Source organism: Mercenaria mercenaria, chromosome 17 (genome assembly GCF_021730395.1).
Source record: "Mercenaria mercenaria strain notata chromosome 17, MADL_Memer_1, whole genome shotgun sequence".
NCBI classification, from domain to species: domain Eukaryota; kingdom Metazoa; phylum Mollusca; class Bivalvia; order Venerida; family Veneridae; genus Mercenaria; species Mercenaria mercenaria.
Window position 1 is genome coordinate 69,184,474 of NC_069377.1, and position 24,184 is coordinate 69,208,657.

Genomic DNA, 24,184 nt, shown 5'->3' on the forward strand with positions numbered 1-24,184 from the left:
ACTGGGTGGGGTATCATGTCACGTGTCTACGGCGTGATATTCCAGTGAGGCAGCACTATAAAGTTGGGCATTGTGCTCACTGCTACAAGTAGACACCGTCGTTTATATGACTGAAAAATTGTTGAAAAAGACGTTAAACCCGAACACACACACACACACACACACCAATTATGGCTGATGTGTATATGAAAAACTTTTGTTCTTATCAGCAATCATTATTATACTGGTGCAACTTTTGAGACAAATGATTAAAAGTATTAAATTTTATGAATCCCTGTCGCTACACAGTTAAAAAGGCCTCTCGTTCTGAAATTTTGAAATAATTATGCAAAAATTGAAGCGAGCGGAATCTGATTTTTTTAGAAAAATATTTATTTTCTTAGATTCTGAAAAATGGTGACTAAGTAATAAATTTCGTGTGGCCTATTTGAAAGTTTGTTTATACAGTGAAAACGAGTCCTCAGTATAAGTTTTGATTTTACAGTAATATAATCTGACAAAAAACCTGATAGAGACAAGGTATATCAATGTAAAAAGGTTTGTGTAATGTTTGTTATATTTGAGAAACTAATAAAAACAGTAAAAAGTGACATTATATAAATATTGCATTCCTGAGAGGGTGATATGAAAAATGTTCACCGCGAGATATATGAATATTGACCGAGGCGCCTATTTATTTTATTATACCGAAAACGTATAAGGGTCAAAGCATTTACTGGAAAATCAACATAATAATGTATTTAACATTAAAAAGTAATTACTAAACAAATAATGAAGACAGAATTAAAGAGCTTTTACTTGTTAGCACTCATAATTTGTGGCGACTTTGCTGTGTAATAAGACTTTTTTGATAGATTTAGTCGAGACGTTTACATATCGCTGACCCCTATATTTATTCTAATATTTCAACATTGCGTCAATCAGTAACATTCGAAAAACGGTGATAACTTTCTTTTTTCTAAATGAAACATATAAGTGTGAGCACTCATTTTCTAAGTTAGATCATTTCCAAACTTATTGTGGTAATTTCGATTCAATATTTGATGAAAAATTGTTTTCGAAATATTTTGCACGTAGCATAAAAAGAAAATTCGGCCGTGTTCGCACATGCAAGAGCACCAGAAAAGGGTAATTTAATCCTAACGTATAATTATATAAGCGCCTCGTCTGAAAATTTATCGATTCAGTCTTTTAATCAATGCGAAAGTATCAATCTCGCAACGGGTGATTGAAAAAATAATATCACATGCGCAGAAAAACAAAATAACACTGTTGCGCATGTGATACGAAATTATGGATCATATCACCTGCGCAGAAATTGAAAATAACGATTTTGCGCATGTGATATAAAATCACTGGGGAATATGATATATTATTCAAGTTAAACATATGGGAAATTTGCATTGGACATTTATGTGAGGTATAATAATATGCTTTTTTACAGGTGAAGACGACACCTGGTAGTAACAAGAGGCGAAGAATTGTCGTAGAGGAGGAGGACGGTAATGTAGAAAATGAATTCGGTAAGAACTGAAGTTTTAATGGCCTAAATTTGTCATCTTGTTGAAAATTGATTAATTGGCTCTTTTGCTTGGTCTAGGAGATACCAATATTTTATAAACAGAAAAGACAAGGAAGACTTTACATTGAAAAGTATTGGACGGACATCAAATTCTGTGATTTTGTTTTGTTCTTTGTTTAATATTAATGATAACATACCAAAAATAGACATGTTTTGAAATTACTTCGGGGACAAGTGTATATGGTTGACACAAAATGTGAGAAGTATTTGCTCACAGGGTTATTACTATCGGCTGTAAAATTTCAATAAGTAAATTTCATGTATTATCTTATCACATGTACACATAACCAGCCGCTAATTACCCGTTTTGATCATGCTCGGAGGCAATAGTCGCGGAACGTCGGCAGTGTTACAAACAATCGGCATATTTTACCACCAACTGTGAAATTGTGCACGACAAGCTTTTGCAAACGCTATTTATTTTGAGCAGAAAAATATCGGGTTCAAATACTTGTTTATGTAAAAAAATATAAATTTTGATATTGTATGTAAACAATGTTGGCATAATTTAAAACGAAACCAGTGGGCAGAAATTGACGAATCTGGTCAGTTGCAATCAAATAAAATGGACGGTGATAGAGCATGTCGATTTATAGTTTTGGCGTTGTCCGTCCGTCCGTCCTTCTAATTCCATTAGTCAAAACATAACATACATTTATTATGTACAGTTAAAACATTTGTTTTCTGTTAAATTAATCCTGACTAATGAGATTATTTGATTCTTAGTAACATTCTTAACTTTTTGCCGTTTATATTTCTTTGCTATTCCTCACCCCAAACACATTCGGCGGGGGATACAAATTCATCGAATTTGCTTGTTAAGGTGGAATGCGCCTAATTTGAAGTTCCTGGTTTCCGTTTCGAAATTTTGTTTAATGTAAAATTCAACATATTCCTCATATAATGCGTATTTTACTTTTTTGATATTTCTGTAACTTTTTTCTCTACAAACCTTCAAACACGACCATTGACGTCCATTTTTGATGAACCATGAATTCACGTCCGTCAGACTGTTTTCTTAAATCGTTCTGTTCAATCAAGTATCGATTTGCTTTTTTAACATAATATTTTCATTTAAAAATGTCTTTGAAATGGTGTATAATTTGTGGAGATCATGTTAACGTTGAAGTCGATATTTACGTTAAAGTGACGTCAGAGCGACAAATAAGACGTTTAGTTTTGAATAAAAAGTTTGCGTTAATCTTGTCTTATGTAAAACCCAAACGATAGAATTGACAAAAAACTAATATGATCATGAAACCTTTAACAGATTGAAGGAATAAAATTATGGGGTCACCGAATTCATTTTCGCGTAAAATTACGTTACGCTACCCCTACCCTACAAATCACAAGATAGCTCAATTGAGTCTTTTTTTTCATGTATCTCCTCCTTTTAGAATAAACTCTGCTATTTTATTTTTCCTAGTAAAATTAAATCAAAGTAGCTTTTAAAACTCTGTTACATTCGCGAAATGATTTCTGTGTAGAACTCAGATTTTAATGATTAGATTATATTTGACATATGAGAATGCGACAAAATCAACACCCCGTTACCCTTTGCGCTGAATTACATTACTCTACTCCTACCCCAGATAAAAAATGCGTAATTCAATGGATTTTCTGGTTCTCGTGATCAAGTCAAACTCATTTTTAACCTATTTTAAGTAGGATTTAATCAAAAGATACATGAAAAAAAAAATACTCAACTGAGCAATTGTCAATGGCCGTGTTTGAAGGTTTGTAGAGAAAAATGTTACAGAAATATCAAAAAAGTAAAATACGCATTGTATGTGGAATATGCTGAATTTTATATTAAACAAAATGTCGAAACGGAACCTAATTATAAGAAGCTTTAAAAGATACATTGTGTTTGACACTGTAACAGGGTTGCCACTTTCCTTGAAAGGTCAGGGAAAATTGATTTTTTAAGGTCAGTGAATTGTCAGTGAAGCATAAAATTATAGAAAAGTCACGGGTTTTCTGTGCCCGAGTAGTTAAAGTTGCTGACTTCAAATCACTTGTCCTTCATCGATGTTGGTTCGACCCTCCCTGTTGGCGTTGAATTCTTCATGTGTGAAAGCCATCTAGCTTGCTAACGGTAGGTGGTTCTGCCCAGGTGCCTGCTCGTGATGAAATAATACAGGGAGGGGCACCCGGGGTCCTCCTCCACCATCAATGCTGGAAAGTCGCCATATGACCTATGGTTGTGTTGGTGCTACGTTAAACCCAATAAAATAAAATAAAAAAAAATGTCAGGGAAAAGTCTCGGAAAAGGAAATTCTGGGTCAATGTTCAAAATTTTAGTGGCTATGGCAGTCTTCAAGCAGTGTTTATAAGTGTAGCTAAGTCAAGTCAATTTATTATGCTCCCTGAAAGGGAAGCATTTAGTCGTAGGTCCGTCCGTCCGTCCCGTCTTCGTGTTCCTGATGATTTTTCATTAAGTTAATGCCGCCTTCGCTTATTCACCAGTAGTACACTATAGTACAATTCTTGTCCTGGAGATTTCTCTGCAACCACTGGTTGGAATTTAGCCATACTTCATGGGAAGCTTTACTAACAAGAGGGGATGCACATATATTTTCTTTATGTGTCGGTTGGATTTTTTCACTGATTATTTGCCTTTGATTACTCAAAATAAGTAAACTGATATTTCTCAGCAACCACTGCCTGGATTTCAGCAAAATTCACGGGACGTTTCACACTCAAGAGGAGTTGCATATATTTTCTTCATTTTCCATTGAAATGAGTTCATGTGCCCAGTTCCACTGCCCAGCACCGAAATAGCCGAGCGCGTTGTCTCCTGAGACAGCTCTTGTTCATTGACTTATTGATATTAGATTTTTTAACAGTAGTATACTACAGTACAACTTTTTGTTCCGGGGTATTTCTCAGGAACCACTGGTTTGAATTTAGTAATACTTCGTATGAAGCTTTATTCTCAAAAACAAGGATGAATATCCAACAAGTTTAATTGATTGATTTGGGTTGAAGGTCGTTTTTTAACAGTATTTCAGTTATCTTACGGCGGGCAGGTAACCTCACCAGTGTTCCTGGATTCTATACCAGTACAAACCTGTTCTCCGCAAGCAACTGTCAACCAGAGATTGAGGACGAATGATTTAAGACACGGATAACATACGCCTCGCCCGAGGATCGAACTCCGTAGATCTGCACTCTCTCTATTGGGCTAAGCGGGTGGGCTTTATCATCAAGCGACGATGCGCGTATTATCTTCGTGTTTTGTCGGATGATTTGTCATAATATAGTTATTGCCTTTTGATTATTAAACAATAGTATACTATAGTACATTTTTTGTCCGTAGCATTTCTCAGCAACCGCTGGTTGGAATTTAATGAAACTTCTTCATATGAAGCTTCACTATCAAGAAGAGATGCGCATATTATCTTTGTTGGCTGGACGGTTGATCTTTCATTGAGTTATTGTCCTTTAATTATTTAACAATATTATACTTAAGTACAATTATTGTCGGAGTATTTCTCAGCACTGGTTGGACTTTACCCATTCTTAGCTTAACTATCAAGAAGAGATGCACATATTGCTTCATGTTCCGGTTGCACTCATTTATTGCCCTTTGATTATTCAACAAAAGGGAACTGTAGTACAATTCTTGTCCGGGTTATTTCCCAGAAACCACTGAAACTTCATTTTTAGTTTTATTATTATTAAAAGATGATCATCTTATCTTTGTGTTCCGATCAGATGAATTTCCGAGTTATTGCCGTTTGATCAACAGTAGAATAATAAAGTGCAATGCCTTTCCAGAATATTTCTCAGTAACCACTGCCATACCTTATTGCTAGCCTTATTTTAACAAACAGAAATTTGCCATACCTTATTGGTAGCTTTACAAACAAGAGAAGATGGGCATATTTTCTTCATGATTCGGTTGGATGATTTTCACTGTTTTATTGCTCTTTGATTATTCAACATTAGTAAACTATAGCGCCATTATATTCGGGAATATTCTTCAACAACCACTGCTTGGAATTCAGCATGAATTCATTGGACGCTTCACCCAAATTTTTGCGAGCATCCATCGGTTTTACTAATATTTCTTACTTATTTTGTTATGTTAAATAACGCATGGACACAATTATTATTTATTATTATTATTTACCAAATATTTATAGCGCTCTTTTCATCTATAAAATAAACGTTCAAAAGCGCTGTACAAACTACATATCACAGAATGATATGGACACACAATACAACACAAAAATATGTTTAAAAATATATCAACATTAAAAGGTAGTTAGCTAGAATCAGGCTTGACTCTACATATCAATTATACTAGATATTTTAAAGAACAATAAACAACAGTAAATAATTTAGTTTAATGTTAGTTTCAATAGACCTTGAAAAAAAGTTTGTTTTTAATGGTCTTTTGAAAGCATCCAGCGTCTTTGGTAGTCGGAAGGGTATTCCATAACTTCGGTGCAGCTGATGAAAAACTACGATCACCGTACCTGACAGTTTTGCTTTTTGTAACAACCAGTTGTTTTGATTTGTTCATGGATCTCAAATTTCTTGCTGGCTGATAGAGTTCTAGCATGTCTTTAACATAGATCGGTGATTGGTAATGCAAATGCTTTGTATGTGTGAACTATAATCTTAAAGTCCATTCTATGAGTAACTAGTATCCAATGCAGTTCTTTTAAGACCGGTGTAATGTGATCATAATGCAATATTCTCGTTATGGTTCGAGCTGATGTGCCCTGAAGATTGTGTAGTCTATTCAGCAAGGACTTCTGAACCATACAAGAGCGAATTGCAATAATCAAAGCGTGAAGTGACGAGTGAGTTTGCTAGCGATTTTGTATCATTTGTATTTAGATATTTCCTGATGTGACCTATTTGACGTAGCTGTTCGTATGATCTACAAACTGAGTTAATATGATTTTTCATGTTTTTCTTAGAGTCTAGAAAAGCACTAAGATCCGTTACACATTTAGATTGTTTAATGTTCACTTCTCCATTTTTCACAGAAACCGATTCAATATGTTTTTCGTTTTTTTGGGAGGTAAATACAATAACTTCGGTTTTATCGGCATTGTTTCAACATGCTGCTGTTCATCCACGATACAGTTTCGACGAGACAGTTTTCAACACAGCGTAAAGCATCCTTCTGAGAGACCGGATTTGTTGGTTTGAAAATAAATAAAGCTGCCCATCGTCGGCGTAATAATGGTGATTTGGTCCATGTTTCTTGCATATTGTACCAGCTGATTAAGTGTACATTGTAAAATATTTTGGTCCGAGAACGGACCCGTCTGGAACCCTGTACTTTATTTGCACTGGTTTTGACAATTCACTATATATGGTCAAAGTTTGGTAGAGGTCGCTCAGATATGAAGTTATCGATTCGAGTGGTTTCCCGCTGATTGCAATAGAGGTCATATGGCGGCTTTCCAGCATTGATGAAGGAGGAAGACCCCAGGTGCCCCGCCGTGCATTATTTCATCACGATTGGGCACCTGAGTAGAATCAGCGACCTTATTAAAGCCAGTTGGATGGTTTCCTCATATGAAGAACTCAACGCCCCATTTGTGGCTCGAACCCACATCGATGAGGGGAAAGTGATTTAAGTAAGCTACCTTAACCATTCGGTCACGGAGACACCCCAGTTCAAGTCAATGATTGTCACTGACTAATATCATCATTAGAATGTTTAAACTCATATTATTTTAAACCTAAGTCTCGTGGTAAGCTCATGTGACTGGTCGATGTCCGTCGTTCGTCGACCGTCGTCAACAATTTCTGAAAAAAAAATTCTTCATCAAAACTTACACATAACTTAACAGATATGATCCTTGGATGGGTGCTCTCCTTTAAAATTGTTAAAAGAATTGGATTATACACAAAGCCAAAACTTAAAAAAGATCTTCTTGCCTGAAACCGCAATGCGTAGAGCCTCGATTTTGGCATGTGACCTCATTATGTGACAACGGTCCTCTATAAAGATTGTTCAAATTATGCCCCTTTGAAATACCCTTGAAAAAATGTCGTTAAACCCAAAACAAACAAAACATCTACCAAATTTCCCCTGGAGTGATAAGAGGACCTGCCCTGGGGGTCCCAAGTTTTACATAGACTTAACAGGACATTACATTTTATCTTTTATACAGGCAAAGTTTAAACATCTTCTTGTTTGAAGTTCAAAGTCTACGCCTTTGATATTTGATATGTGGTTTTCTTACAAGATATGATGGCACTGGTCAGTGAAACTTATAGTTTAGTCAGGGAGTAGTCAGAAAATTTCATTTTCAAAACTTAGTGGCAACCCTGTGTAAGAACCATATAGATCGACATTTTTCCTGACAAAATTTCCGTGCTTTCGTAAAAAAAGTATTTTATGCAATACTTAATTTCATTTTAACCCAACTTCAAAGCAAATCAAGAAGAAAATTTAAAATAATGATTTTCTTTTACTTATTTACTAAAGTTGCCTTTGAGAAAAATATTAATATATGTTACATTTTTATAAGCTTATAATTCATCGCAAGGGTGTTTCGAGCATCGTGTCCGAGTGGCTAAGATCACTAGCTTCAAATCACTTGCCCCTCATCGATGTTGGTTCTAGCCTCACTAGGGGCGTTGGAGTGTTCATGTAAGTAAACCATTCAGCTGGCTTACCAATGGTCGGTGGTTCTACCCAGGTGCCCGCTCATGATGAAATATTGCACGGAAAGGGGACCCTGGGTCTTCCTCCACCATAAAAGCTGGAAAGTCGCCATATGACCTATAATTGTGCCGGTGCGACGATAGACGCAACAAAATAAATAAATAAATAAATAAATAAATATAATTCATCGCGATCTTCAAATCATTTGCCCCTCATCGACGTGATTTCGAGCCTCAATAGGGGCGTTGAGGTCTTCATGTTAGCCATCCAGCTGTCTTACGAAAGGTCGGTGGTTCTACCCAGGTGCCCGCTTGTGATGAAATTATGCACAGAGGGGAAACATGTCTCTTCCTCGAACCATAAAAACTGGAAAGTCGCCATATGACCTATAGTTGTTCCGGTGCGATGTTAAACCAAGCAAAATAAGTAAATAAGTATAATTCATCATTTACTTAAATGAATATGCCCGCCCGCTTAGCTTAATAGGGAGAGCGCAGATCTAAGGATTTCAGGGTCGTGAGTTCGAGCCCTTGGCGAGGCATATGTTCTCCATGACGATTTGATGAAAGACATTTTATCAGATATCATGGGAAAGTTGGCAGAACACTGGTTAGGTAACTGCCCGCCGTTGCATATCTGATATACTGTTGAAAAACGATGTTAAACACTAATAAGACTAATAAGAAATCAAATTTAAATTAAAGATATGCTTATCGCCATAAACCTCTAAAATGTTTACCCGACTATAATTCAACAGAGCCCAACTATAACAAAATCCTTAGAAGAACTCTGACTCATTATAGGTTATATAAAGCTGTGGAAATACATTTAAAATGTTTTGACCAGAAGTGTTATTTAATGTAATTTACTTTATACGTAGGTGATGAGGAAGGGGATGATGGTAATGAGGATGCTTGGAGTGGTGATGATTTACTCATGGTATGTAGTGTAAAATAATGATTGTGATGAAGATAATGATGATAATAATTATGATGATTGCAGTTACATTGATAAAGATGATAAATCTTTCAATTAGATTTTGTGGTCAATATATAAGTGTGTATAATGATGATATTTCTTTATTTGAAAAAAATCTAATAATCAGTTTATTAGCTTATCATGGTGAGCTTTTGTGACCGCTCGATGTCCGTTATCAGTCGTCCGTCGTGCATCGTGCGTCTTTCACCAATTTGTAAAACATCTTCTTCAGAACTCTAGTTACCTAGCTACTTAAAGAAAAAACCTTTAAAAATCTTCTTGGAATGCCTAAAGTTAAGGCCTACGCCGTCGATATTTGATATGTTGCATTGCCAAGTCGTTCTCTAATATGATTTTTGTTTTGAAGAGAGGCTCCACCTACGGGGTCCCATCTTTTACATAGCCTTAAATAATATAAAAAAGAAAAACTCTTTTATAATCTGAAACTGCAAACCTTATAAAGCTTAGGTTTTCTGATATTAGGTATGTTGCATTGCCTAGTTGTCCTCAATATTTCAAATTACGCCCATGAGATGAAAAGATGCCCTGCCTTCGGGATCACAAGTTTTACATGGACTTACATATGGCAAAGAACTTTAGAAATCTTCTTGTCTGAAAGTTTAAAGACTAGGCCTTTGAGATTTGGTATGTAGAATTGCCTAGCTGATTTCTAACACGATTGTTAAAATTATGCCCCTTAGGACAAAAAAGGCACCGTCCAGGTGTCACTTGTTACATGACTTATATAGGAAAAATACTTTAAAAATATCTGATCATATTTCCTTGACCATTTGATTATAATAACCTGACGACCCCAAGTAAGGGTCACTTGACTGACCTTGACCTACTGACCTACTTTCTTGTTGTTTTAAGATACAGCATTGAAATTTAGATGAAATATACAGTTCTGCACATAGATCTTAAAATTGACTTTGAGTGACCATGAATATGACCTATCGACCTACCTTTTTAATATTTACGCATCAATTTGACACTTGGAACATTTAGCTCACATTAAAGAAGCGATCGAGTGTCATCATGACCCTTTTGTTCAACCAGTAATAACTACCTGGTTTAGTTTGTGTCAACAGTGAAATCACTACATTTCACTTTCTGCATTTAGAAATCATTCGAGTAAGTACTAGTAATTAATCCCCCGCCACGAGTGGTGAGGTTATATAAATGGACTCCGTCCATCTATCCTACCTTCCATCCATTCGTTTTAATTTCGTGTCCGATCCATATTACTTAAACCCTTTACAGGACATTTATGAATTTTGGGTCAAATGATCACTTCATCAATGTGTAGAACTCTTGAATCAGCAATGTCGACTCAAGGTCAAGGTCACTTCTTACATTAGAATATTGAGCCTTCCATTTTTTGTTCACTCGGTATCTCTTAAAGCGCTTGAAAGATTTTCATCATACTTTTATTAAGATGATGTGCAGAACATACGAGTCACACCTCAAGGTAAAAGGTTTAAGCCTGCCATTTTCTGTCCGCTCTGTATCTTCTTAAAGCCCTTAAAGGATATTGATATGTCCTTTTCAGTGGCGAAGAATATATCTTTTTTCAGACTGCCTTGTTTCATTTTATTCGGTAAAAATACCATTTTCTGAGTTTAAAACACCTCATTTGCTGGTAATGTTAGAAAACAAGAACAATTAATTACTTTTTTCATGTTTTAGGTTTATTTCAAAATCTTAATAGAAATTCTATGGGAAAAAGAAATTTTAAAATTTAAAACAAATTGAAACTTTCGGGTTTTAAACGCAATTGTTGAACTGGAATTAACTTTATGATTTCCACTGTAGTTTTAAGCTATTTTTTTCTCATTTAAAATATTCAATTATTAAGTTACACAAACGTGATATTTGCACATGCGTAAAATGAAGTTTCAAAACTGCGAGTTAGATGACCTTTTCAAAAGTGTACTTGATTGTACTTAATACTGCCCATACTTGCGATTCCTATATTTATTGATTTCATGTAGTAGAAACACATCTATTTATCTGATGTTCGTTAGTCGAATGATGTGTCTACTACAGAGTAACAAATTCAATCACGTTACGTAGTGATGTTAGTGTTGGTGGAAGGAACCCGAAGGGGAAAGTTGAACAAGGACGAATATACAAGGGAAAGTCATGTTCTTTAGAAACAGTCGCACTACAACGTAAACCACAATAGCGCAGACACTCATGTACCAAAGATAAACATACAACTACGATCAACTGAATAACATAGAAAAACGAACAAGCAACACATAAGAAAACAGTAGGGCACTGTTATAGACTCACAATCATACAAGCGCCCCACACAAGTAGGAAAAAAACAATCAATTAACGTCTTAGGATTCGGCTGCCAAAACAAAGGGGAGCCACGAAAACCTACTTTATTATTGGATATTCCTGACAAGTTTCAAGTCTGTCCATGCGTCTTCACTCACGCTCTGGACTTCCAAAGTGACCCGGGACGGACACGTATGCTAAATTTTACAGCAGAGGTATTTGTTTGAATATTGTCGACCACGCTGAGGAGTGAGATGTGTAGGTCAAAGGTCAAGGTCACAGTGACCAAGAACAGTGAAGTCATTTCCGGATGATAACTTGAGAATGCTTAGGTCTTGGATCATGGCAGATATTATGGAGGTTGGTTATGACCAGGAGATGGCCCCTATTAATTTTCGGTCAGTAGATCAAAGGTCACAGTGACCCGCAACAGTGAAACCATTTCCTGAAAATAAAGTCAGAACATTTAAGCCTAGGATCATGAAACTTGATAGGGAGGATGATCGTAAGAAGCAGATAACTTCTATTGGTTTGGAGGTCATTAGGTCAAAGGTCAAGGTCACATTGACACAGAACATTAAAACGGACGACAACTGAGAACGCTTTGACTTAGGATAACGAAACTTGATGGAGAGGTTGATCATGGCCAGTAAATTACCCTTATTGATGTTGATGTCAGGAAGTCAAAAGTCAAAAGTCATTGACTAAGAACAGTAGAGGGTTTCTGCTATGTCGATGTCATAAGACATTGTAAAACAATGAAAAATAAAGTGATGTCATTAAATAACCAAGAACAAACAAAAATATATTGATTAAGTACAGACACGAACATTAACCTTTGTACATCAAGGTCAAGGTCACTTCTTAAATTAGAATATTGAGCCTTCCATTTTTTGTTCACTCGGTATCTCTTAAAGCCCTTGAAAGATTTTCATCATACTTTTATTAAGATGATATGCAGAACATACGAGTCAGTCATGTAGGCTCAAGACTCAAGGTCAAGGTCACACCTCAAGGTAAAAGGTTTAAGCCTGCCACTTTCTGTCCGCTCTGTATCTTCTTAAAGCCCTTAAAGGATAAAGGATATTGATATGTCCTTTTCAGTGGCGAAGAATATATCTTTTCTTCCAGACTGCCTTGTTTCATTTGATTCGGTAAAAATACCATTTTCTGAGTTTAAAACACCTCATTCGCTGAAAATGTTAGAAAATTAAAAACAACAAATGACTTTTTTTCATGTTTTTGGTTTATTTCAAAATCTTAATAGTAATTCTATGGGAAACAGAAATTTTAGAAATTAAAACAAATTGAAACGTTCGGGTCTTAAACGCAATTGTTGAACTGGAATTAACTTTATGATTTCCACTGTAGTTTTAAGCCATTTTTCTCATTTAAAATATTCATTTATTAAGTTACACAAATGTGATATTTGCACATGCGTAAAATGAAGTTTCAAAACTGCGAGTTAGATGACCTTTTCAAAAGTGTACTTGAGTGTACTTACTACTGCCCATACTTGCGATTCCTATACAAACACACTTTTTCAGGACGCCATAGAAATCTTCAAAATGAAACTAAAAGGCAGTTTGAAAAAGTTTGCGGAGGATGTAAAGGTAAGTTACACCTATCATCTTATCAGAATAAATAAAAATAAACAGTACACAATGGCATATTTGCCTTAAAAGCCGGTACGTAGCCTATTTATTTCACTAAAAGCAAAGCATCATTTTATTATACAACAGCTTAACAAAGTATATAGAGAGTTGTACTACTCACCCTTGCATCGGCATTGGGTATGTTCATCCACATACATTTTGTTTAAACATTGGATGTACTTTCACTTAATCATTGTTATCTCCTCCATGTATGGGTCAAGGTCACATTAGGATCAAAGTCACTTAAAACATGTCAAGTCTGAGACTTTGACATCTATGAAAAAATGTTAATTTTATTGATTTTATGTAGTAGAAACACATCTATTTATCTGATGTTCGTAAGTCGAATGATGTGTCTACTACAGAGTAACAGATTCAATCACGTTACGTAGTGATGTTAGTTTTACAAGCTTATTTTTCATGTTTACTTCCCACTAGTATTATTCTAGTGCATGCACATATGTAAATGCCGGAACATATGATACAGTCAACCCTGATTGTTATTTTTGTGAAATAAAGAATTCAACATGTTATATTGGACCTTTATTGAAAATGATTTGAAATTTGAATTCAACGGCCTAATTTTGTGTTAACATTAACTTTTAACACTTACATTAGACGTCAAACGATCAACTATTATGGGATAATCCTGACAAGTTTCAAGTCTTTTTCTATTTTATTTTCTATTTATTTCTCTTCTATTTTTTTTTAAATATTGTCGACCACGCTAAGGAGTTCGTGTTCAGGATGCTGTTCACAATAGAGGCAATTGGCCTTAAAGACTTTGAGTCTTTATATCTATTATCCCCCCACCCCTCCGAAGAATGAGGGGTATATTGTTTTGCAAATGTCGGTCGGTAAATCTGTAGACCAATCGGTTTCCAGATAATAACTTAAGGACGCTTAGGCTTAAGATCGTAACAGTTAATAGGGAGGTTCGCCATGACCAGCAAATGATCCTAATTGATCTTGAGGTCAGTATGGCAAAGGTCAAAGTCGCAGACATCTGGAAGAGTTAAACCGTTTTTGGATGTAAACTCAGGAACACTTTGGCCTAGGATCATGAAAGTTGATAGGTAGGTTGATCATGACTAAAGATGAGTTCTATTGTTTTTAAGGTCAGTAGGTTTAAGGTCAAAATGACAGAGACCCTGAACAGTTGAACTGTTTCAGGACGGAAACTTGAGAACGTTTGGGCTAAGGATCATGAAAGCTGATAGTGAGAGTTATCACAACCAGCAGATAAACCCAATTGATATTGAGATGTGTAGGTCAAAGGTCAAGATCACAGTGACCAAGAACAGTAAAGCCATTTCCGGATGATAACTTGAGAATGCTTAGGTCTTGGATCATGGCAGTTATTATGGAGGTTGGTTATGACGTTATGACCTATTAATTTTCGGTCAGTAGATCAAAGGTCACAGTGACCCGCAACAGTGAAACCATTTCCTGAAAATAAAGTCAGAACATTTAAGCCTAGGATCATGAAACTTGATAGGGAGGATGATCGTGAGAAGCAGATGATTTCTATTGATTTGGCGGTCATTAGGTCAAAGGTCAATGTCACATGGACCCGGAACATTAAAACGGACGATAACTTGAGAACGCATTGGCTTTGGCTTAGGATAACGAAACTTGATGGAGAGGTTGATCATGGCCAGAAATTTACCCTTATTGATATTGATGTCAGTAAGTCAAGTCAAAAGTCATTGACTAAGAACAGTAGAGCGTTTCTGCAATGTCAATGTCATAAGACATTGTAAAACATTGAAAAAAAGTGATATCATTAAATAACCAAGAACTAACAAAAATATATTGATTAAGTACAGACACGAACATTAACCTGTGTACATATTGGTCAAACATGAATGGTTTTTGTAGAGGGCGTGGACGGTAGCATGCATTTCCACTACCGTCCATGAACAGGCTCAATCAAACCGAGCCTGCAACATTTTTGTTTTTGTCGTGTTGAGCGACCTGTGAAGTTTCCACTTTTCTCTATTTTATGATAGATGAGTATTAAATTGTGTAGTCTCAATGTCAGAGGGATAAGAAACAAGTCGAAATGTAAACAGCTATTCTAGTGGCTAAAACGGCAAACGTGTGATATATATCTTTTGCAAGAAAGATAACAGTAGTACTTGGCAATCAGACTGGGGAAAGGGGTCATATTTCAGTGGGGAAAAAGTAACAGTGCAGGTACATGAATTTTGTTAAAGAACCATTTTGCATTCGAAAACATTAGATTTACATAAATAATCAGGGGTCATTTAATAGCGATTGAGAAATCTTTTGTGAAGGTAAACTTATATGGACCGAATAATGATGACATTTCAACTTTTAGTAAATTAGAAGAATTTCTTGCAGAGCATGAAGGCAAACATGTAATATTGGGATGCGATGTAAATACAGCTTTAGATCCAGAATTAGACAAAAAGGACGGGAATTCAAATGCTCACAAAAATGCAGAAAACTATTAATAGATGTAATGGAAAAATTGGGTATTTGCGACAACTGGAAAAAACACAATTAACTAAAAAAACACAATTTACTTGGCACTTTAACGATAAACCGCCTATTTTCTGAATACTAGACTATTTTCTGATATCTCAAAGTCTTGTCAATAATACACATTCATGCGAAATAGATGTAAGATGAAGTTAGATCATTCAAGAGTAAAATAGAAAAAAGTGGAAACTTCACAGGTCGCTCAACACGACAAAAACGAAAATGTTGCAGGCTCGGTTTGATTGAGCCTGTTCATGGACGGTAGTGGAAAAGTTTAGCACTGAATATACAAAATCATCCGAAAGGAAAAGGATATTTTAAACTGAATAACAGTCTTTTATTAAAAGGTGACTTTCAAAAAGAAATAAAGACATAATCAAGGAAACAGCTAGATTAAACGCAAATCCAAATACTCTTTGGGAAGTTATCAAAGGTAACTTAAGGAATGCAACCATGAAATACGCCACAAAAGTAAAAAAAGGAAGAGGAAAAAGAGGAAAAAAGGGAACAAGAATTACAGTTAAAAATAAAAGTAATAGAAAAACAAATTTCACATGACAAGAACAAAAACAACATTGAAAAACTAATAGAGGAATATGATAAGTATATAACAGAATTAAATGAGTTAAACGAGAAAAAGGTACAAGGAATAATTATGAGGTCAAAAGCTCAGCAAGTTGAATATAATGACAAAAATAGCAAGTTGAATATAATGACAAAAATAGTAAGTTTTTCTCAAACTTAGAAATACGAAACTATGAGAAAAAATCTATGAAATAGATTCTTGTAAACAGAACTATTATAACTGATCAAAAACAAATTTTGAAAGAGCAAAAACGTTTTAATCAAAACCTATACAAAAAAAGAGCAAAAAGCATCACAATTCAATTTTATGGGTCCACAAATAAATACTCTTAAGTGAAATAGAAAATAAAACAATAAGTGAAGAATTAACAGAACATGAATTCAGCATTGCCTTGAAAAGTATGAAAAACAATAAAATTCCAGGATCAAAATATTTTGACATGGTTTAAAACAGCACTATATAAAATCCGTTAAGTTCTCCTTTGAAACTAACTCTTTAACAGAGCTGCAAACACAAAGTACAATAACGCTTTTACCGAAACCAAACAAGGATACAACATATATTGAGAACTGGCGACCTATTAGCCTGTTGAATACGGATTATAAAATAATGGTTAAAGTAATAGCTAATAGAATAAAGAACATTTTACCATCGATAATAAACAATTGTCAATCAGGCTTTATGAAAGGGCAACACATACGGGACAACATTCGTGTTATTTTTGAAGTTCTTGAACAAATGGAAAATTCAGAACAGGAAGCAGTTCTATTTTTCTCTGATTTCGAGAAGGCCTTTGACAGCCTTAATCATAATTTTATGTTTCAAACAATTGAATTCTTTAAGTTTGGTAATTACATAACAAAATGTATAAAATTGTTTTACAAAGAAGCAAAAAGTTTCACTATAAATAACGGTCATATGTCAGAACTTTTTGGAGTCGAAAGAGGTGTACGACAAGAATGTCCCCTTTCCCCTTACTTGTTTATTATTTGCATAGAGTTATTATAAAATTGTATTCTTAAGGTAACTTGACATGAACAACCAAGATGGCGTCACAAAATTAGGGTTGGTCACATTATTTACCCCTATAGACAGTATGCTGCTATAGAGGTCTAAAGATGCATTTTAATCATTTAACACACACATAAACAATTTAAAAATGCATTTAATTGATAAAATTATAAAATCAAATGTTCTGAAACTCACCATGAAAACTAGTCAATTTTTGTGCGTATTTTGCAGAAAAGTTATGTATCCAAACTGAAAAAAATTTATATCCTCATATCTTTGAATGTGTCCTTCAGGTGCTCCACCTATGAACAAAAGAACTTATCCACTGAGTTTTATGCTATTTGCTCTGGAATTTCATCAGTAAATTATAAATTTCAATGTTTTGTTGCAAATAAATTCAGTAACAAGGGGCTATGCAATTCCAAAAATATGTTTATTGTAAAACTCACCCAGTCCTATGAATGGAAAATTAACCTAAACATAGCTGATTTTGGGTATATTACATTATATTTTATTACCCTTTCATGCTCAAATGAAAAAAAAATCCTTATCTAAACTGTCTCTGTACTTTTTGGAGGCAACAGAAAATCAAGAAAATGTACTTTATCAATTAGATTAAACATACATTAATTTAGTATGGCCTAAGATCCACACTTTCCATGAGATTTCCATGCAAGTCAGTAAAGTTTTGACATTGAGGATTATTCAAACAGTAGCAAACACATTTCAACTAGGACAAAGGTTGAAAAAATTGTAAACGTTTTATAAAATTTAAATACAAACAATGTAGAACTACTAAGAAATGAACACATCACTCAAAACTCTTAATATGTGAGGATATAAAGTCTCAGAAATAAAGACAAAGTAAACTTACATGTACTTTGAATTTTTTTAACGACCCTCATACTGCAAGCAGGTTTCAACTTTTTAGGGTGTAAAATATAGAAATTTATAATTTACTGATGAAATTCCAGAGCAAATAGCATAAAACTCAGTGGATAAGTTCTTTTGTTCATAGGTGGAGCACCTGAAGGACACATTCTAAGATATGAGGATATAATTTTTTTTTCAATTTGGATACATAACTTTTCTGCAAAATGCGCACAAAAATTGACTAGATTTCATGGTGAGTTTCAGAACATTTGATTATATATTTTTATAAGTTGAAAGCATTTTCACAAGTGTTTTTGTGTGTGTTAAATGATTAAAATGCATCTTTAGACCCCTGTAGCAGCATATCGTCTATAAGCGTAAATAATGTGACCAACCCTAATTTCGTGACGCCATCTTGGTTTTCTCTGTCAAGTTACCTTAAAACAATGATGTAAAAAGAATACATATCAATGATTTTAAGAATTGCCTCAAACAGTGGCAGCAAAGGAAACTGACGCTACTGGGAAAAGTCACAGTTATAAAAAGTTTTGCTCTGCCAAAATTGATTTACTATTTATCTGTTTTACAAACCCCACCAAAACAAACAATAACCCAATTAGAAAAAAATATGTTTGAATTCATATATGATAAGAAACCGGATAAAATAAAAAGGGAAACAATAAAGAAAAACTATTTAAATGGAGGTATAAATATGATAGATCTTTTCAAGTTTAATAGAGCATTAAAGGCCTGTTGGTTAAAAAGTTATTGGATGATAATAACAAATTGAATCTCTTTATTCATGATTAATTGTATCAAATGCATTGCGAAACTCGAGGAAAAGAATAGCCCCATCTATGTCGGTTTCTTCGCAAAAGTCTATAATATCAGATATCTGTCTAATGTTGTTCCCTATAAAACGAATTTTATGTAAACTTGTTGATCTAAATTTATAATAGAAGGTAGAACTTTTTGTGATCGAAGTGCTAAAACTTTGGTAAGTAGTCTGTAATCATTATTTAAAAGTGATATGGGGCGATAGTTTTGTATGTTTGTCGCGTCGCCTTTTTTATATAAAAGCGAAATGATGCCTCTTTTTTGAGTTTCTGAAAATTCTTTCCTTGCATATGTTTCATTTAACTTTTTGACTAGTACGTGTTTTATATTATTCCAAAAAATGACATAAAATTCAACAGATAATTCATCACATCCGGGACTTTTATTTCTTTTCATTTCTGAAAGAGCTATTTCACATTCTTCAGGAGTGATTAGACTCTCACATGTATTTGCTTCATTTTCTGTGAGTGTTTTATCAAATCTGAAAGTATCGAAATATTCTTCACTATTTTCATACTGGCAATTTTCTATATACAAATCACTATAAAATCTTACTTCTTCAGTTAGGACATCTTCAAAGTCTGTGAATAATTTACCATTTACGTTTAAAGCACTTAATAATTTTTAAGATTGTCTAGATTTTTCGAGCGAGTAAAAATATTTTGTTCTAATTGCTTTTCTGATTCTGCTAGGTAATCACGTTGTTGTTTTGCTTTTTCCTTTGAATAAGCAATTGATTTCTCTTTAATTTCATATTTATTATTTCCCAACGTATTCGGCTGTTTGTATTAATTAGGTTAGCATCATTTTCAATCTTCTATTGTTATCCCCCGACGAAAGTCGGAGGAATATAGTTTTGGCGTTGTCCGTCCGTCCGTCTTTCCGTCCTTCCGTCCGTCCGGAGCCATATCTAGGAAATGGTTGAGAATATTTATTTAAAACTTCATATACATGTTCACCACTATGAGTTCTTCCGGCCCATCAAGTTTCAGTCAGATCGCCCAAGTAACACCAGAGTTATGGCCCTTAGAAGTTTCTAGTGTTAACTATATAGGGTACTATAAATATGGCAATTTCTGCATCATAACTTTTGATATATTTCACCTAGAACTATGAAACTTAAACAGAATTTAGATCACCATATTGTGGTTGTGTACACACAATTTCGTTTGTATTTATTTGTAAATTTAGAGTTATTGCCCTTTAATTTTATAAAAATCCACATATTTGTACATAACAAACTTACCATTTGGTAGCATTTCATTAAATTTCTTTCATTCTTTTCTGTGAACATTTATTAGAAACATGTGAAGTTGCGCACCTACACCTGGTCACCCACTTGCCTTGGTCACACCCCCTCCCCATCCCAACCCCACTTCCCCCCCAAAAAAACAAATAATAATATTTTTTTTCATTCCTTATTATGTCTCCCCCAGGAGACATATTGTTTTTGCCCTGTCCGTCCGTCCGTCCGTCCGTCCTTCCGTCCGTCCGTCCGTACGTAACACTTCATTTCCGAGCAATAACTGGAGAACCATTTGACCTAGAATCTTCAAACTTCATAGGGTTGTAGGGCTGCTGGAGTAGACGACCCCTATTGTTTTTGGGGTCACTCCGTCAAAGGTCAAGGTCACAGGGGCCTGAACATTGAAAACCATTTCCGATCAATAACTAGAGAACCACTTGACCCAGAATGTTGAAACTTCATAGGATGATTGGTCAGGAAGAGTAGATGACCCCTATTGATTTTGAGGTCACTCCGTCAAAGGTCAAGGTCACAGGGGCCTGAACATTGAAAACCATTTCCGATCAATAACTAGAGAACCACTTGACCCAGAATGTTGAAACTTCACAGGATGATTGGTCATGAAGAGTAGATGACCCCTATTGATTTTTGGGTCACTCCATTAAAGGTCAAGGTGACAGGGGCCTGAATATTGAAAACCATTTCCGGTCAGTAACTTGAGAACCACTTGACCCAGAATGTTGAAACTTAATAGGATAATTGGTCATGCAGAGTAGGTGACCCCTAACGTTTTTGGGGTCACTCTGTGAAAGGTCAAGGTCACAGGGGCCTGAATATTGAAAACCATTTCCGGTCAGTAACTTGAGAACCACTTGACCCAGAATAATGAAACTTTCATAGGATGATTAGTCATGCAGAGTAGATGACCCCTAACGATTTTAGGGTCACCCTGTTAAAGGTCAAGGCCACAGGGGCCTGAACATGGAAAACCATTTCCAATCAATAACTTGAGAACATCTTGACCCAGAATGTTGAAACTTAATAGGATGATTTGTCATGCAGAGTAGGTGACCCCTAACGATTTTTGGGTCACTCTGTAAAAGGTCAAGGTCACAGGGGCCTGAATATTGATAACCATTTCCGGTCAGTAACTTGAGAACCACTTGACCCAGAATAATGAAACTTTCATAGGATGATTAGTCATGCAGAGTAGATGACCCCTAACGATTTTAGGGTCACCCTGTTAAAGGTCAAGGCCACAGGGGCCTGAACATGGAAAACCATTTCCAATCAATAACTTGAGAACCTCTCGACCCAGAATGTTGAAACTTCATAGGATGATTGTTCATGCAGACTAAATGACCCCTATTGTTTTTGGGGTCACTCCGTTAAAGGTCAAGGTCACAGGGGCCTGAACATTGATAACCAGTTCCGATCAATAACTTGAGAACCACTTGACCCAGAATGTTGAAACTTCATAGGATGATTGAACATGCAGAGTAGATGATCCCTATTGATTTTGGGGTCAGTCTATTAAAGGTCAAGGTTACAGTGGCCTGTTCTTGTAAAATCATTTTTTGGAAATAACTTGAGAACCACTTGACCTACAATGTTGAAACTTAATAGGACGATTGGACATGCAGAGTAGATGACCCCTATTTATTTTGAGGTCACTTGATCAAAGGTCAAGGTCACAGGGGCCTGAACAGTGACTTGAGAACCACTAGGCCAAGAGTGTTGATGATCCCTATTGCAGCCAACCATCAGTGTCTCTTTGACTTTCGCTCCTGACCCCTATTGACTTCTTGCCTATAGGACTTTGCATTGGGGGAGACATGCGCTTTTTTACAAAAGCATTTTCTAGTTTTAGATTTTTTTTCAAACCTTCAATGATTATTTATCAACATGCAAGTTCCTCCACCTCACTCCTCCATACAGTCATGCCCACCACTAATCATACATCCTCTGCCCCCCCCCAAACTTCACCCTTTTACCTTTTTTTTTTTCATTTTAAATTTTCCATATATATTTATAATCAACGTGTGAAATTTTGTTTCCTCTCCCGTTCCCCCGCACCCCCACTCCCTAAAAAAATAAATATATACATATATAATTATATTTCCATTCCTTTTTTTTTCTTTTTGAATGTTCAAACCTTCAACATGTTTTAAAGTTGTGACTGCACAAACTTTGCCCTCAGCCATGTTCAAGATATCTTACCTGTGTTCTCTTAAGGACATCTGTTCTTTTAAGTTCAAATGTACATGTTAATCAGCAACACCTGGTGCCAAACCACTCAAAAACAATATTTCGTTCCAGTTAAACTTCAAGCTCACATTTCAATTAACTGCATTTAATTTTAAAAGCTAAGCTTATTACAATAAGCATATCCCATTCAAAATAAATTCTTTAGTCAGGATCAAAGTATCATACATTTATTGTGTACTCTTTAATTAAACATTTGTTTTCTGTTAAATTGATTTTGACTAATGAAATTATTTGCTTCTTATTAACATCCTTAACTTTTTGACAGATATATTTTTTTGCCATTCCTCACCACAAACCCTTTCGGCGGGGGATACCAATTGATCGAATTTGCTTGTTATGATTACTTTTTTTATAATCTATATCATTTAGAAGAGCGTTATTTATTTTCCAGTAACCCGGTCCGTGTTTATTCGGTAGATTAATTATAATAGACAGTTGGCTAACTGGGAAAAGAGGCCTGGTTAACAAATCCGTAGGAATTTTTAGTACAGTATGGTATCATACCTTAAAACGTTTGTTATTCTTTCTTCTAATTAACCAGGATGGATACCAGGCTCATAAATCATTTTTTTTATTTTTTTGTGAGGCCCCAAAAGGGGACAATTAGTTTTTTCTCAGTTTTAAGGGAAATTAAAGAATTTTTTTATTTTTATCATTATTTGATGAAATGTGTTTAGATTAAATGTATTATAATATGAATTGATATGTTTATCACACTAATTATTTAGATTTGAGGCCCATTACAGGGTTTTTAAAAAACTATTTTGAAATTTTTGATAGGTAACGCATAATTTAGAAGTATATTGTTTTTACTCTATTTGTGAAATCTCTATGATAGTAAGGTTGAGTATTTAACGTCCATGTGAGTAACAGGCATTCTAATACACAAAATAATAAAAAAAGGCATCACTATGGGGTCATGTTATTGTAGAATAATTTATAAGCAAATTTTAAAGTTTGTTGAAAAAGTTTGGTAAATTGCCCTCTTTTTTCATACGTGTAAACCATAAAATTTACCACAATATTTTCTTCATAGCGATCTAATATTTGTTCTTAGGTAGCGATTTTACCCCCCACTCACCTCAAAAAAATAAAAAAATAAAAAAAATATATAAAAAACAATTCTGAGGCTCCAAAAGGGTTTAAATTACTCACATTTCATGATAATTTAGATTAATAAGTAGTTATTAGTTAACAGAATCATTGCTGAAATGTATTTAGCATATGATGATTTATGATTTACCATTTTATATGTATAGTGGTATTCACATCTCTTTAATAGGATGTAAGCGGAACCTTAACTAATATGCCATAGTATAAATATAGCTCAAAGACCAGATTATTCTTAAATGTGTGCCCTCTTGATATACTAGTAGCAAGCCTACAATTATATTCATTGGCAATGTCACCTATACATGTTTCTTTATTCATCTGATCTCTTGTAATATACCCTATACATGTTTCTTTATTCATCTGATCTCTTGTAATATACCAAACAACAATCAGATCACTTGATTCGGCTACCTAGAGAGACAAGTCAAAGACATTTTAACCAATATGGTATCAGAAGAGCAGTTGTCAAGTATTTAGGTTTCCGCTGCTCAATCTGGAGTGTGTACTGGTGTGTGTCCACTTCAGTAAATGTCACAATGACACTGCACGGCTGATAGTTATGTCTCCCCCAGGAGACATATTGTTTTTGCCCTGT

General features: G+C 34.8%; 1 protein-coding gene across 1 annotated transcript in view; it reads left to right on the forward strand.

The window, feature by feature from the left end:
• The window catches only part of LOC123537463 (uncharacterized), a 56,992-nt gene that overhangs the window by 19,661 nt on the left and 13,147 nt on the right, over nucleotides 1–24,184 (forward strand). The window contains exons 4-6 of the mRNA XM_045321184.2: nucleotides 1,445–1,523; nucleotides 9,106–9,164; nucleotides 13,040–13,105. Coding sequence (XP_045177119.1) covers nucleotides 1,445–1,523; nucleotides 9,106–9,164; nucleotides 13,040–13,105 — 204 coding nt within the window. The remainder of the gene's footprint in view (nucleotides 1–1,444; nucleotides 1,524–9,105; nucleotides 9,165–13,039; nucleotides 13,106–24,184) is intronic.